The sequence below is a fragment of the Elaeis guineensis genome, chromosome 1, assembly GCF_000442705.2.
Source record: "Elaeis guineensis isolate ETL-2024a chromosome 1, EG11, whole genome shotgun sequence".
Taxonomy (NCBI): Eukaryota; Viridiplantae; Streptophyta; class Magnoliopsida; order Arecales; family Arecaceae; genus Elaeis; species Elaeis guineensis.
The window spans coordinates 113,900,890-113,918,496 of record NC_025993.2 but is presented as its reverse complement, the minus strand read 5'-3'; the positions used below and the strand labels follow the sequence as shown (position 1 = coordinate 113,918,496).

General features: G+C 35.4%; 1 protein-coding gene across 2 annotated transcripts in view; it reads left to right on the top strand.

Annotated features, from left to right (window-relative positions):
- The first annotated feature begins 12,985 nt into the window (after nucleotides 1-12,985).
- Nucleotides 12,986-17,607, top strand: part of LOC105038632 (probable E3 ubiquitin-protein ligase ARI8) — a 33,177-nt gene continuing 28,555 nt past the window's right edge. For both annotated transcript variants that reach the window (XM_010914498.4, XM_010914497.4), the window contains exons 1-2: nucleotides 12,986-13,392; nucleotides 15,094-15,218. In XM_010914498.4, the coding sequence (XP_010912800.1) occupies nucleotides 13,228-13,392; nucleotides 15,094-15,218 (290 nt within the window). In that variant the 5' untranslated portion in view covers nucleotides 12,986-13,227. The remainder of the gene's footprint in view (nucleotides 13,393-15,093; nucleotides 15,219-17,607) is intronic.

The following is a 17,607-nucleotide window of genomic DNA, read 5'->3' as shown; positions in this document are numbered from 1 at the left end:
ATATTTTATATTATTTATAATTTTTTTAATTTTATGAAACACTCATAAATTTTAAAAAAATTAATAATTATATTAATATTATATTAACTTTGTTTATCATCCATCTAATAACATCTTGATTATATAATGATAAAATTTAATTATTTAATTTATATGTATATTTATATCTACATTCACATATTCAATTTGTAATAGTATCAATTTAAAATAAATATAAATATAAATATTTTTTTATTCAACTAATATTCATATTTATATTTATATTTATATTTATCAAATAAAATAAATAAAATTATGGATATATTCAAACCAATCTCAAGCTTAAATTATTATAATAATATTATAATAAAATAATAAATAATGATTGGAAAATAATATCATTCTCATCCAAATCATCTTATATTTATTTTTTTAATAATATATTTTTAAAAAAATATCATTCTCAACAAAAAAAAAATCACTTCCATCCAAATAATTTTTTATTTAATACATTCCAAACAGTACACAATTTTTATAAAAAAATATATAAAATTTTAAATTAAATTTTGTTCATGATCATACAAAGATTGTGCCAAACAACTGTCTATTGTGAACGAAAAACAATTAAATGTATCTATTATTTCAATATTCAGGAGCATAGTGTGACAAAACCTTTCCAAAGTATCATTATAGCCATTTTACTTGGTTGGGTGATGAACTAAACCGACGAATACTATGAGGCCCAAACACATTACCAACGTGTCACGACTGCGTACAGTGTCACGAGGTCAGCGTTCCATGCATGGAAATATGGTCACTGCCTCGTGCCTTCCTCCTCACAAATATTGGTAGTTACATGGCTTGATATAATTTGAGGAAATTGCTGTTCGCTGTTCTGGAGGTAGCTGGTAACACTACATGGTCTACAGGTGTCGGAACGTACGGAGACACCCAGAATAAGACAAGAGGGACCCAAGTAACAGTGCTGGTGGGACCATACAGTAGAAGCGACGAGCTTATTGGACGAGATGGAATCAACGTGAGTTGGGTGTCTATTGTATGGGCCACTTTTCGGGCGAACTGGTTTGGGCGGTGGTTGTATGGTAACGTGTGTCGTCGTTATCCCCGGCGGTTCGCGGAGCACCTCGTGAGTTGGCGGGATGTTATCCTGGCCCTTTCGTTTGGGCTGTTCTGGGATATCCCCGGGATAAGGGGTTTTATCCAGCCAACCTTACGCTATAGAAGAAGAGGTGGTTTTAGGAATAAAGTTGTTATAGCTGCTTTTTTTTTATTTTTTTATTTGATACTCTCCAATGTGTTCGGCAATAAATGTGCAAGTCAATCGACCATATTATTCGTCTTTCGAAAGGCATACCCAACATTAGTCACACTAAAATGATGAAGGAGTCTCCAAATACCGCAAAGGAGCAGATGAGCTTCTGAATGCTTCATTTTTAGGATTGAAACTGGGTCGGGCTAGATCGGATTCTATCCTTGTCCGAATCCAGTCCGAAATAATTTTTGAAGGTTTGTGCCGAACTTAGACCGTATTTTTTTAGAAAAATAAAGTCCGAGCCTGGGTCTGAGATCAGCCTGAATCTAAACCCGCGTCCAAACCCAAATTAGGCCCGAGACACCTTTCCTTCCTCTCCCACCCAAAAAAAATCCCATTTTTACCTCCCCCTTCGCCCCCTCCCCATCCAAATCTAGTGCCATCGATCCGGATTCCTCATCCGTGGCCGTCGCCGTCGTCACCACCCTCCTTTTCCTCCTCCTGGCCCTGGCCTCCACCGCCACCACCGCCATCTTTTCCTCTGTCGGCATGTCCATCTTGAGTTACAAGGAGAGGAGCGATGATGAGGTCCACTATCTCTACCAGGCCTGGAAGGCGTAGCATGCGCGATCCAACAACACGCTCGATGAGGATGAGAAGCATCTCGAGATCTTCCACGATAATCTCCGCTACATCGACCAGCACACGTCCTTCGATGCCGGCAAAAACTCCTTCCACCTCGGCCCATCCGCTTCGCCGACCTCACCAACGAGGAGTATCGCTCCACCTACCTTGGCATCTAGACCGCCGACTTCTGTCGCTGCCAGAATTCTACTATCGACAGTGTCTGGGAGGATTGATACCTAAGAGGGCTACCCTTACATGGGCTGGGATGGTAGCTGTGATCAGTATAAGGTAATTTGCTGATTCATCTTTTTATATGTCGGTATTTCGGCTTTTGTTATTTCCTCCTTGGTTATAATTTTGATAGGGTGTTTTACTTTGTGGTGCTGCAGAAGAAAAATGCGCATGTTGTTACGATCGATTTATTAATAGAAAGAGATGAATCTGTTCCTCAGAGGGAGATGATTTTGAGTCTGATTTTAGACTTGAACTCGGATCAGATTCGGATCGGACCAAAAGTCTGCTCGAGCCCAACCCGAAAGTAAAATGGATCTAGTTTTTTGGATCCGAACCCGACTTGAATGGTTTCAAACTGAGCTCAAAGTTCAATTCGAAGCCGACTCGATTCGATGGGTCTTGGATCGATCCGAACCCACTTTCAGTTCTATTCATCTTATTTCGGATCTAATTGATGATTATGATGAAGTCATTCTCAATAATTTTTTTTTATCCATAATTTTTGTCTCAAATAGATGGTACCCATTCAAGCAGTATAGAGTTTTATTCTTGAGATGAAAAGCTCAAAAAGATTGACGTCCTCGTGGCCAACAATCTGACGTCCGAATTTAAGGTGATATAGGTTGCATCGTCTCAGTCATTTGTAATACTGCCGTCGGTGTTGGTTTTAAAAATTTTAAATTTTTTTGAAAAATTAAAAGAATTCTTCGGATCACTTTATGTTGCGTCCCACTTTGATGTGGTCACTGACATGTTGCGTTGATGGGCTTCTTGACGTGACTAATGAAGTTAAGTCTACAAATCAGTACAAGTTGGGAGCAATTTTGTGGTCCAAGGTTGCCTCTCTAAATTTTATTTTTTCATTATAAGGAGGTCGTTTGCAATTCCGGCCACCTACCAACCCCGACCCTACAAGACCAAGCATTTGGCATGGATGGACCCAACAAGACATTTGGCATTGGGATATTCTCAAATGTCTGCGGTCCAAGATTGCCATCTAGAAGTTGCTACACTTTTATTTTTTTTTTTATTTTTAAAATAAAATTATAAAAAATATATGAAAAAAAAGATAAGAAGATTGAATAATTTTATCGGAATCCAGACGTATGGTTAAAATTACTCTAAAAATACCATTCAACTTTTAAAATATAATAAAATATTTCAATCCAATTCTTTTATAATAAACATGATTATTGAAAAATTTGATTTGAATGATTTCTCCAATCAATAAAAAATATATATATATAAAAATAATGTAATGATCAAAATTATATTTAATGAGTTGAAATTTCCATTCAAGAACTAGGATTTGCTCTCATACATTTGTGTCGGATCAAAAAAATAAAGTATTTTAAAAAATTTGTACCAACCAAAATTTGAAGGATGAAGTTAAATTTTTAAATTTAAAATTTAAATATTTGTAAGTTAAAACTCCATCACTATCTTTTTTATTTAAATATTATATCCTACATACTGCAATTCTCATGTGATTTACGCCACGTTCTTTATTGTTCTTATCCATTATCCACCGTTCTTGTCACACGTTACATCCAGCACCCGGCTCACATTCCCTTCAGCCACCGCTTAACCACCGATGTGATGCGAGCAAAGAAAAAAAAAAAAAAAAAAAAAAATATATATATATATATATATATATATATATAATTATAAATCAAATTATCTAAATTTATTAGTATAGAACAATCCAATTAGATAAAAAAATTAATCAAAATACATCAAAATACCTCCAAAATATAATCAAACATTTTTAACTAAAAAATTTATTTATTTATTTTTTGACGAGGCTATCAAATCTTTCCCAATTAAAAAAATTTCTTTCCAAAAATTTAGAGGGGCTGAACCAATTTTTGTCATTAGACTAACGGGCCTTTTTGTCTTTAAATTTTAGCTCAACGTTACTTTTTACTATTAATTTTTGATATCATCATCTCATATTAAATACCACCAATATTAGATTCAAAGACATTAAAGTGAGCATCCAAACTCCAATTATAATTATTGGTATTTTACATATTCAATGTACACTTCATTAAAATGATTGTTTCCCTTCTAGACTCAAATCAATCTCGATGCTAATTTCTGGTTCCATAAAACAATTCCAATAACAATGATCATAGCTTCAGTTTTTTTACACCAAAAGTTCCACTTCAAGGTTGAATTGGATGAAAAATAGCCATTATTTTCATTATCATGAAAAGTAGCACTCAGTGATTATTTGCGGATATTGGATTTTTTGAAGCTCTGCTTAGAATCAATCTAAGTTGTAATATTTCTATCATCATTAATTTTTATTTATATTTTTTTATATAATGCACCTGGATTTCATAAAACAAGGATGCCCGCCCCGCTTAAAATGATTTGAGGGCCAAATAATTAAGATGGCTAGATCACAAATCAAAATTTTTCGAGCCCACATCGAATTCTGTTGGTGCATGACAAAATGGGATATCACCAACCAAATATTGTTAAAGTTTAAGGTAATATATCCAAGTCAATTCGAAATATGCTTCTCTCATACTACTTTTCAATTCTGATTTAAGTATCCACTGATCATATTCAAATCTAAGTGGTTCAAAAATTTACAAAACGAGGCATTTTCGTTCGGTTTCCTGGTCTTTTAACCTTAAAAACTGGCCCACATAGATAGGTTTAGTCCACTGGGCTTGATAGCAAAAAGGGCCACCTAGTGCAGATCAATCCGATAAATTATCCATCCATTACTCAAATTCCTTGGATCCCACATATATGATTAATTAAGGGTGCATTTGGTTCATGCCCATAATCAGAATTTGAATAAAGACTAAAATGGCTATATCCCTCGATGTATTTGGTTCGTGATTGAAATTAGAGTCAGATAATAATCTAATATTATGAGAGAATAAAGATTAGATTTTGAAAAATTAGAATATTTTCATTCATTTCAATAATTGAAATGGGAATGTGACCTCTTTCAATCAAATTGCTGGAATGGAAGTCACTTATTTCTATTTCAGAATCCAACTCCCCCAACTAAACATGTCCTAAAAATAAACAGCATCCAATTGATGGTTAAAAAATCAACTGAAATCAAGATTAGAGCGAGATTGAATTTATTTTACCAATATGTAACATTCGGTGACTTCATTAGTTTAATAGTCATACCTTCAATATAATAGAAATTTTGATGCTCGGTGCTCTATCTCAACATACGTTATCTTTTTGGTATCTTTCATCCTTTTCATAGCTCAATCACCTTCTTTATCTTGCATTTAAGATTGCCCTAGTCTTTTGCATATGAAATATTTCACGATGTTTTTGCCAATTGCACATGTGAAACTAATAATTAGCTATATTTCAATTGATAAATGAAACACATTTTTATCCCAAATGTTGGAATATGTAGATTTAGGTATTTTTGTCTAATACTAATGTATTTTAATACAAAATAGACATACTCGTCCCTGCCACTAGAGACCAAGCTTTGCTGTTACCTGCAAGCTTAATATGAGTCCGAATATTCTCAACTTGTTATTTGGTCAAATCTGTCTAACATTCAAGCTACACATTATATTTGATCTTTTTGTGTTTGAAATATAGAACTCTATTGTATTTTGAATAATGGTGATCGGTGTGATTCTCTACTTATGTGAAATCCGACCCACGTGGTCGTTTTTATTTTGATATCGGCAAACTTAGTGCCGACTTCCATCATAAATTTGAAAAAAAAAAAAGAAATCAAAATAGAGGAGATCTCGATCTCCTATCCGTTCACTATTACCAAAGGGCAAAGGTTAAGGCCACCCAATGGTGGTTGGTGCGAACCATCAGGGTCCATTGGAGGCCAGTATAGTCAATGAAAGGTCAGCATTAGGCCGGTCTTATTTCTCCTACTTTTTCCTATTTAAATCCCATCTTTCCTCTGCTTTCAGCATCAGCAAGCTCTTCCCACCCTTTCTCCTCTCCAGCAGCCAATAAGCTACTTGAGCCAAAGTCCAACTGCCCGAACCCCCCTTGCTTCTCTCTCTCTCTCTCACCCTATTTTGCCTCGATTACGTGTCTTTTGAACCATTGGAAAGCTGCTGTTGTCGATCAAGTTCCACCATCCTTGACATCAGATCCGAGCCTTATTTTTCAAATTATTTTGAATCTATTTTGATCCCTATTTTTCTTCTTTTAGCCTTGCTCTTGGGCCACCACCATCGACACCACTATTGCCACTGATAGCCTTGGCTAGCCGGTGACCCACCCCGCTGCCACAACCTCCTTCTCCTTCTTTTTCTTCTCCTATTTCCTCTCTTTCTCTACTTTCCCCTCCATTTTCTTCCCATTTCCTTTATTATTTCATTATTTAATTAAGTCTATAAATCCAATTTTTTTCTCTCTATTTGTTAGTCTCCCTTCTCTGATCTATATAATGGATCGAACCCTAACTCAGATCCAACCAAGACTAATTCTTTTTATCTTTGCCTCTACGTCTATTGATCTACCCAATTCAACTCTAATTTTTCTTAATTAGGTTAATTTTTCTTTAATTTGTAAATTAAATATGATTTAGAGATTTTAAATGAATTAGGTAGAACTGCATATTTGGATTTTGAGGAAGCATGATTGTGATCAAATTTCTTTGCATTTAGGTAACTATGAACTCTATTTTGATAAATATTAAATTCTAGGGTTGATCGATGTCCTAGGATGATAAATCAAATTCGATGATCAGAACCTGAGATAAATTTAGTTATCTACTACTTTTTAAAAGTCTAACAGTTTGATTAATTATTTAGATTTTGATTCCAGAATTGATGAAGTTTCATGACAATCTAGATCAAGTATTGTAAGTTACCTCCATCCGTAGTTGTTTAATTATTTTAATGCAATGAATCTTTGTCTAAATTAAGTATAGTATATGTTCTACATGAAAATGCTTTCGATTTGTCAAATTGAATTTACTTGATATATGAATTATATTTTCTGTGTTACTTGTGGATTCTATTGCTCTATAGTCTGACTATGATCATACAGATTGAAGATCTAACCTTTGATAGGACGATCACTGACACACACTGATTAATGGTGTGTTATAGTTAAGAGCTAGTTTCTTTTCGAATATAGTGAGGCAGGGTTGATTGCTGGCGTATACTATTGAGAGTATGTAACTCCGTATGATATTAGAGCTAGTTTTCTTTTCGAATTTTCAGTGAGACTCACTAGACATGATCGATGAATGGCATACTGTAATCAAGATCTAGTCTCTTTCGGAACTAACAACGAACCGATTGTGGCCATAGTCAGAGAGATTAGGAGAGTAAAAGTGAAAGGTCAATCCTTGATTATTTAAAAAAATTATTTCGAATAATTACATATTTTAGTTCTATGTTGATTGATATGGCATGCTTCTATATTCATTAAAAATTTTTTATGAAAAAAATCATGTAACTTGAAAATTTATTTTTTGTACAAAATACTTAATTAAATTAAAAATTTTGATAACTTATTGAGCTTGTAAAGCTTACTCTTATATTTTATAATTTTCAGATCTAGAAGATCCTATAAAATTTAGGATCAATCTGTAAGGAACAGATTTTAGATATTGTTTGCTTAACTATTTTTAAATAAAAATTATTTTGGACCTTCCTTAGATCTCTGTTCTATTTTCTTTTAGCTTTATAGAATTTATCTTTATATTAAATAAAAATTAATGAAGTTGCTTTTACCGCTATCTGAGTTGGATTGAGGCATGGATAAAAAGATCAGCTTACATATTCTTTAAGATCTTATCCTAAGGAGTATGTGGCGATCATGTAGATGCTGAGTTCAGAAAGTGATAAATTAAATATGAATATTGCTCACTAGTTACTGTCAGAGAAAATATTGCTTGTTAAAGTCAGTTTAAATAAAGGCTTGAACAAGGATCCCAACAAATTGCATAATCATTTCTTGTAATCTATTAGAAAAGTTTCATATAAACGTACTAGAATAAGCAAGCAAGTATACAGCAACATTCATATTCCCAGTCAAACCATTGGACCAACATTATAATTGTACCAATCACATCATATTTTGAAAGTAAAGATCTACATATCAAATTTCTCTATCACTATTAACTTTCCTATATGCATTGTCTTTATTTTAGACTCAATTACTTTAAAAACCTCAAACTTTTTGGGAGATTTTCATTTTTATCCCGAATTTTGATTCATTATAATTAGATCATCAAACTTTTAGAATATTACAATTTCTTTCTAGCTATTACTTTCGTATAATTGTTATGATCGAAATAGTCACATACTGTCATGTGACATATACGCTTTATTTGGATTAGGGGTACACGAGAGTTCATAAAAAGAAAGGAGAGGAGGGTAATGGAGGGGAAGGGAGGGGAGGGTTAAGAAATTAATGAATCCTTGTTTAGAAAGGGAGAAGAAGGGTAAAGAAGGGTACATACCTTATCCTTGTTTGGATAGAGGGGTTAAGAGAGGGGTAGAAAAATTTTTATATATATTTTGATAAATATATCCTTTTTTATTAATAGATGTACTATTTAATGTTTGTGATATTTTGACAAAAATCATAAATCTCTGTCACTGGAATCTGTCTTTCAAAAATCGTGATATCCGGATTTGCGTGAGGAGCGATCTGCGGACGAAAAGACAGCTATAGAATTTCTGAGTTGTGCGAAGAGCAAAGAGGCGGTTGGGAAGATAAAGTATATAATGGTCTAGTTGTAATTTTAAAATTTTATTAAGGATGAGTTAGAAAAATAAAAATTAAACGTGAACCTTTTCCTCCGTTACATCCCAAATCGAGGGTACAGAAAATTGAGTAAGTGAGGGGTACGGATGGGTTGAGAGAACCCTTCTCTACCCTCCCTTACTTCTCAAAAAATTTTACCAAACATGAGTTTATTCTTTATCCTCCCCTCCCTTCCCTTTATGAATCTCCGTGTACCCCCAATCCAAACAATATGATAGTGAAAGCTGATATGGCATGAAATAGCTAAGATAGAATCTTTATCAACTCTTTCTTCCTCTTTACCACCATTTTTTCTAAAATCTTACTATACACCACTATCGGCACCTCTATTTCTACCATCATTAACTCCAAAGCCTCCATCACTACTAAGACTGCCTCCACCAATACAACCAAGTCCACCACTGTGGTCCCCATGACTCTTGAGCAGCAAGTTATTTTGATAGAGTATACATTATGAAAGATAAATCTCTTTTATATAATAGTCCATTAAAGTTATGAAACTCCTACAACTATGCTAATCCCATGTGTTTGTCTCCTCCCTAAACATCTACAAAAAGAGGTATGAATGGTGTGGGTTTTAGAGAGATAGTGATGGGTGAAATCGGAGAAAAATGAAAAATAGAAATCTTAGTTAGAAGAGGAGGAGAGGAGGAAAAAAAAGGTAAATCCCAGTCTTAGCTAAAAGAGAAGAAAAGAGAAAAAGAGTTTAAACTCTAGCTAGAAGAGAAGAAAAAGAGTGAAAAAGCTTAGGATTCTACATCCGCTAATTTCATACCATATCAGCTTTCACTAAGTGTCATATGATGGCACGTGATCATTTTCTTCACGGTCTTTAGACGAAAATAGTAGTCAAGATAGAAATTACAACATTTTAAAAGTTCAATGATCTGATTGCAATGAATTGAAGTTTAGGATAAAAATAAAAATTCTCTAAAAATTTGAGATTTTTAAAGTAATTAAGCTTTCATTTTATCCATCCATCCATCTCTATATATATATATATATAAGAAATCATTATTTGCAAGGAGAAAGTTCATTTCACTTCCAGAAAGCATTTGATTCACGGTCAGAATTAGAATCAGAATGGATTGGAATAAAAATTGGAATGGTGATATACCTCTAATATGTTTGGTTCGTTGGTAGAATCAAAATCAGAATCAGAATGGAAGTTGAATACTTGAGGAGAATAAAGATTAGATTTTGGAGGATTGGAGTAGTTTCTATTAGCACTTTAAAATCAAAATGAAAATGGGACTCTCCCTAACCAAATGATTGGAATGGAACCAACCAAAGATACCGCCAGTGTTTCAATTTGTCTAGAAATCCCCTAGTGTGTGAAAGAAATGAGGAATTTATGCTTTCACCGTGGCATAGTCAAGATGAATATTCTCATTACGTGCCTTTATTCAAAAAGCCTCGTTGAACATAGACCAGGCAACTCTATCTTTTGCTATCAATCCAATGAAGTAAAGTTTCTACCACCATAGCATTCTAAGGAAAGGCCTAGATGCATTTGAAAAATAGAGTTAGTGAAGAGTCTCTTTCCATGTTCTCACTAATTTCACCAATCCCTTGACAATGAGGCTTGTCTAGATGATCAAGACCGCTGCTAACATGAATCTTCGGTGAATTGGTCCACTCGAGTACAACTCCATCAAGAAAAGGAATCCAAAGTAGCCATCACCATCGCCCCACCAAAAAGCACATCCCTTACCAAGCCATCAACAAAATGGCAAGGCTTGCTTATGCTACATCACATGCAAAGAACATTGATGGTATATAGGGAAGTAAGATCACATAAAATTGATCCAGGCATTACTTGAACCATCCATTTTATCACTTATAATCCATTTCATAGCTCGCAGGGAATGGATACTCAGACCACTTTGGCTCTCAATCTTGGATTATAATAAAAATACTCCAAAAACTTGGGGTGGCAGTCAGATCTGATGGAATACATGATACACAAAAATTTTATCAATTTGAACTTGTTTATCGACCGGATAAAAAATCCAGATCTATTTTATTAAACATGCAATTTAATCCGATCTATAATATATTGAAACAAGTTAAATATATTAAATGGTTATTGGCCATGCTATCTATTATGGTATAGAAGGGAGGGCATCACTAGTCCCATATTAGTTATGAGTCAAGAGGATTTTTGCTTATATAAGAATAAATCATTTTTTCTACATGAGGTAGGACAAAAGTGTGAGACTCATGAGCCAGAGCGGATAATTCCTTACGCACCGAACCATGAGCCCTTGGCCACAACAATGACATTTGGATCCATTTTCGTATATCTAATATCTGTATTTGTATTTGAATCCATCTGGATGTGGACAAAAATTTGAGGATCCAACTATAAATATGTTGTTAACTTAATTTATCATATATTTAGTAATATCTTTGATTTTATAGTCATAAAGTTTAATTATCCAATTTATATCCATAATATATCTATACTTTCGATATTCGTATTCGTTTAAAACAAATATGAATATGATTTTTTGCATCTGAATAATATTCGTATCTCTGTTTATACTCATCAAATAAAATAAATATGGATATAGATATGCTGGTATTTGATATGGTTTCAGTCCTAGGACCATCCTTGCAACTATGTGATGACTCCTTCCGCTCGTATATCAATTTGGGATAAAAATAAGGAAGAAAGCAAATTCTGTCCGCATACAAACTCTCTTTTGATTGGAGGGTTAAGTTGTGGTATAAAAGAGAGGACATCATTAGTCCGATATTGATTGTGAGTCAAGAAGAATTTTAATTTATATAAGAAGGGACCATTATTTTCACGTGAGACATTTTTTGGATCGAAATCTTGAGAAACAAAACTGTGCAGCTCATGGATCAGAATAGATAATACCTTATATACCGAATCACGAGTACCTCATTTGTCGAATCATGAGCCTTCGACTATAATACTACCTATACCAAAAGCTATTATAAGGTATGCAAGCTTGACACATCTCGTGAAGCATGATAGGTAGCTCTTAAAACGTTATGGGCAGGATACCACGTTTTGCGCCCAAGCATTCATCCAATAGATTTCCTGTAACATTTTCCGAAGAAGTGAACTTGTTAGATTTTCCGCCATTCCGGTTAGAGTTTCCAACCGCGGCAAGGATACGTGGCACTCTATCTCCACTTCGAAGAATGATGATTCCACGGCACCACCAGTGCTTCAATTTATTTTCTCATTTCGAAGTCCCAGCCGACGGTGGCCCAACTGGCCAACGAGGAACGGGATTGAAGTGATGTTTATTGGACCAACGGTCAGGATCGTCTGATCCAGATACAGGTTGCGCCTGTCCATTCTCTTCTCCTACCCACGCTACCTATCACCCTTCTATTCTATTCACCCCACCATCTCTATTTTTCTATTCCCTTTGCTGTGAAAGTTAAAATGCAAAGAAATTAGTTATCAATGAAAGAGAAAATGGCGAATGGGAGTATAAAAGACATTTATAATTATAAAAAAGATCCAAAAATCCACTTTCATTTTGGAACTAAACACAATCTTGATCCTATGTTAGATTGGACTTAGACTTAAACCTCTAAACTTCGAGCTATTTTTTTTTTTTACATATCTGACATGCAAATTAAAATTAAAATATAGGTATAAGTCTAATCCTCTCTCTCTTCTGTTTTTTTAATTTTATATGGCTAATCTAGCATCCAAGAATGAATTGATTAGCATAAAATAGAGAGTTTGAAGGAAAGAATGATAATTTTTAAAATATTAAAATTTATAATTTATAATTTCTAAGGACAACAAATTATTAAAAAATTATCTGCAAAATATCGAATGTGAAACCATTAAATGTACCATTTAGGCTAATTTTCATATTTTGCTTGGAGAGAGTACCTGGAAGGATCGTAAGTCAAGAGGTAATTCAGAGATGCCTCCGCATTGAACGCACAGATGCGATAGCAGCGCACGATGTCAAAATGGTGGAGTGAGTTTATCACTTGTCTTCCCCTTTTTCTTAATGGCCATAAAATAACATCTGGTTACTGTTTGCCCTCCATTCCCCCCTGCTCCCCCTTCCCGCATATAAAATGTCCACGAGATTCCTCCTTTCCAGTAAAAATCCAACACCCAAACCCGAGCTGCCCCCCTCTCGAGAATCCATCGCCCTTCCCCTTTCCCTTCTCTCTTCTCTCTCGCGCTCCAAGCTCCCACCATTCCCTTCCCCAAACCCGATCTCCTCGCCCTCTTCTTCGATTGGATCCTCCGTATCGCGCCGGTCCTCCAGATTCTTGCCCTAATCGCGCGTTCCGGCGGAATTCTAGGGTTTTTGGGGCGCCTGGGGCTCGGGAACGGGGTCCAGCGGGGAGAGATGGACTCGGAGGACGACATGCACGACGCCAACGATCTGGAGTCCCTGGACGACGACTTCTACAGCGGGGAGACCGCGATGGGCAGCGACGATGGGGACGCCGGTTACGATTTCGTGGATAACGAGTCGGACGACTCCGAGGACATCACCTCCCATCGGCAGCAGGTGAAGCGAGAGGAAACGGCTGGCTTTTTTTGGCTGATCGCTTGTGCTTGATGTCTTGCTTCGCTTCAGTGTCGTTTAGCTTTGGTGGTATCGACGTTTGAGCGGGATTTGAAATTTTTTTAACGGATGAGCTAGCTGTAGGAGATATCTTGAATAAACTAGAAAAATTTGTGGTAATTTAGTATCCGAACATGATGTGATTGTTTCTCTCTCAAAATTTTGATTCAAAAATGGGCTTGGAGTGAGAAATTTAAGGTTTTGATAGTTTGGACGGTGCGTTTGGACGGTGCATTTGGCCTTAATCGAAGCGATAGAAGTCTTTGTTGGGCTATGATTATTCTACCGTTATTTTTTCAAGTCACATGTTTCTTTTTCATCAACAAGTTAGTTTCTTTCCCCTCTCCAAGGGTGATGTTTTCATTTACTGGACTTTGTCAAGTGATATCTAGCAGTGCATTCATCAGATGAATATAACAAGTCAAGGGCGTGTGCTTAGGCTTTTGAATAGTATTCTGCTTTTCATTTGCATCTGCAGTTCTTCTTTGATACTTACCTGTTCCTGGGAGCTAAATATCACATGGATCCCATAATCCTCCCTATTTTATGTCTGCCTGATTTATATTGGCTGTATCCTTTCTATCACCCTGTCAATGCCAAGCATAGCTTGTGCTGGTGAATTGGATGTTTAATCACCTTAGAGATCATAGCAACATTAAATGTTTGCTCTGATTTTGTGCACAGGATTTTATGAATTATTGCTCAGCACATTATCTTTACAAGCATCTCAACTAAAATTCGACCTTTTTTTTTGTTTGATGAAGGATTTTAGCATGCTAGGATTGTGCATTTGTTGGTTCAATGGCTTTAGCATGTGAGCTATCTTGACTTGCTGTCTTAGACTGGACTTTCTTAATATCTTTGGATGGTCATAGCAATAACGGGTGTTAGTTTTGTGGTATAACAGCACAAAGTTAGAGTTTATGGTTATGTAAATAATGAGGGGATGGTTCTAGAAAATGTTAGGATTGGCAGTAAATTATTAGCTTTTGAGGTAGAATATTTCAATGCTTGGTAGTTGTTACTAGCAAATAATTTGATTGTAGCCTTTAAATTTCTAAAATAACTTCTGTTGATTCAGACATGCAGTATGCAAAGGTTAAAGAAGCTTTGAATGATTCGGCCAAAAGTTGAATAGATAGGCCATAAATGGCACTAAATAGGAATGCTTGGCAAATGAGGATCCATCTAGTTGATCCGAGATAGTTCTGACAAGGTTAGATGGATATGGTTATGATATGGGTCCCTGGAAACAGTAACTTGTGGTATGTGATTCTAGAAATTCTTGAAGTACCTACAAGCAGGAGTAAGAGCTGGAATAATTTCCTGGGTCAGCTGACGCAATCAAGGAAGAGCTTAGCAACTAAAATTCGTTATGCTTGCATTTGGTTACTTATTTGCTTATTCAAAATAATAATATATAATTATATTTGATTGTATTTCTTCATTTTGCATATCTACAAATGAAAGTTCTAGCTAAGTAATTGTAACTTATTTAAAAGGGGCTTTAATTCGTTGATCAATGCGAGAAAACTTAACTGAGAATATGCTGTTATTTATGCTATATGTTCCATGTATTGTTCTTTTGTGCATCTGCGATAATTATCTAGTTTTATTGAACACTTTGCTGATTTATCATGTCAGCAAAACTATACTATTTTGAGTGAAGCTGATATACGGCAGCATCAGGAGGAAGACATAAATAGGGTCTCTATTGTACTTTCAATATCAAGGTCTGCAGCATGCATCCTTCTGCGCCATTATAACTGGTAAGAGAGTCCAGTTTATAGGAGAGGAATATCTGTTTCTATATTTTTGTTCAGGTTTCTGATATAAACTCCATTTTCAGTCTGCAAGATGCTATTATTTGCTTGTAGGGGGGGACACTTTCTTTATGTGCTCATGTATTAGTATTGTAAAAATACATTTCTTTGTTTAGTTGTCCAACTTTAAATGAGATATATCAGGCTAAATTTGGATTCAAATGGATTGCTTTTAGGGTGAAATGCCTATTTTATGAAATATGCAAAAAGAAGAAATTGTGTAAGATCATAAAATTGTTATAGAATAAGAATTTATAAGAATGTAGTTGGAAAAAAATTATTGTAATCAAAACCAGTTTACTTTCACTTATTTAAATATTTAATATGTTTTTATAACAAATCTATAAAATTGTAATTGAACCAATGTATTGCATTTATCTCTTTAAATTTAACTAATTACATTTTTTTTTATTTTTTGGAAAAAACAAAAGAGTGCTATTACTGTGTTATCATGTTGCCTTACTTATCCAAAATGATACATGCCTTCCAATTCAGATCTATCTGCATTTTATTCTTTTTAACTTGATCAATGGTGGCTCCATCATCAATCTCAATCATGATCAAGAGAGTAGAGCTCTGAGTTTAACACATAATTCTATTGCGAGACTACACCTAGTTGTCTTTTTAATAATCCACCTAGGAATGTAAAATAAATTACGTCAAAAGGTGTGACATTCGCCTTCATGTCTTGTTGGTCTATGATCTACTTGATGGACGGTTGTGATATGTAGACTTTGGAGAGTGGCAATTGGACACCGAGTGGCTCTCTCGAATGGTTAGTTTGCCTTGAAACTAATAGGATGCTACTCACCCTTCTCCATTCCCTTTCGGTAAAAAATCCATAGTTTATACCTTTTTTCTCGTATAATAGCAGATTATAATTACATGAGAGGTGGGGAGTATCATCTCATACTAAGTAGTGGAGCTCAATAGAGGGGCTTTTGAACTTGGGGGAGAGAAAGGTGGGATCATTAGATGGGAGGGTGATCACATACTGCAATTGCACTGCAGCCCTTGAACCGAATTAGCACATTGTTGGGGCAAAAATGGGCCCATGATCCTTATGGGACCCACAACTCACATGATAGTGCACCTAGTGAGGAACATGTTAGCAGCACATATTGACACTACCAGAATGTGCTGTGGGGTTCATTGCAGAATGTTCTCAATGCTATTAGTCCCTAACTTCTAAATATCTAGCCTTGGGTGACATCTTATCTCCCTTGGGAAAAATGTAAACTCTGTAACTCTCATGTCTATCCCATTGGAAGAAAGAAGAGTCTTTTCTCTTCTCTTTTTCTTTGTGCCTTATGTTTCCCTTAGAACTCATCAACTACCCTGCCATGATGTTCACCTCTATTGCCCTCCTCCGCAGCTTGTTCGAGTTTCCCTCCTCCCCACCTCCACCTTTTCTGCCATCTCCTTTGATTCCACAGCTGTCCCCACCAATATTCCCTTGGCTTCCACCCCAAAGATTCTTTCACTAATCTTTCTAGCAGGCTTTGTCCTCTGGGACTCCAAGATTGGATATGTGCAGTTCAGGGAAAGGCACAAAGGATAGACAACTAACGCCTTGGTGATTCAGGAGGTCAATGATGGATATTGCACTGCATTGGGATGGATTATGTCAACATCTTGGTGAAAGAGTGGACTTGGATCATAGACAATTGGATAGTTTGTACCAAAGTTTTACATCCCGGTGGGATGGGGGGCGTCCCTTTCCTATGAGAAAATGGGAATGGCTCCAAAACTCATCCATACAAAGAAAGAAAAAGAAAGAGGAAAGAAAGAAAGGAATATGAAAAAAGAAAAAAGTGAAAGGAAAGAAGAAGAAGAAAAATGAAACAAAGAAGGGAAGGGAGAAGAAAAAGAAAGGAAGGAAAGAAGGAAGAAAGAAAGAGAAAGAAGAAAAAAGGAAAAAAGAAAGAAAGGGGTGACAAAAAGAGAGGAAAAAAGGAAAGAAAGGAAGGTAGAAGAAAAAGAAAGAAAAGAAGGAAGGAAAGAAAAAACAAAGAAAGGAAAAAAGAAGAGAAAGAGATGGAGGATATATCTTGGGATGCATGACCAAGACGGCTATCGGGACAGGACGGGACAGCGGGGCTTTCCGTTCTATGGAGATATTGGGATACCTTCATCCCATGGGATTTAAAACCTTGGCTTGTACTGGTACTGGTGTGCGATGACATGTCTATGGACCAAGTACCTTAAAAATATTGTTATAAAAATATTGCAATCTATAACAATCATAAATTTGACTTGAGGGCACCGATCACTTGTTTGTTTGTTAGTTGACTTGGTGATTCGGGTTCTATTGTCTCAACAAAGAGGACTTTAC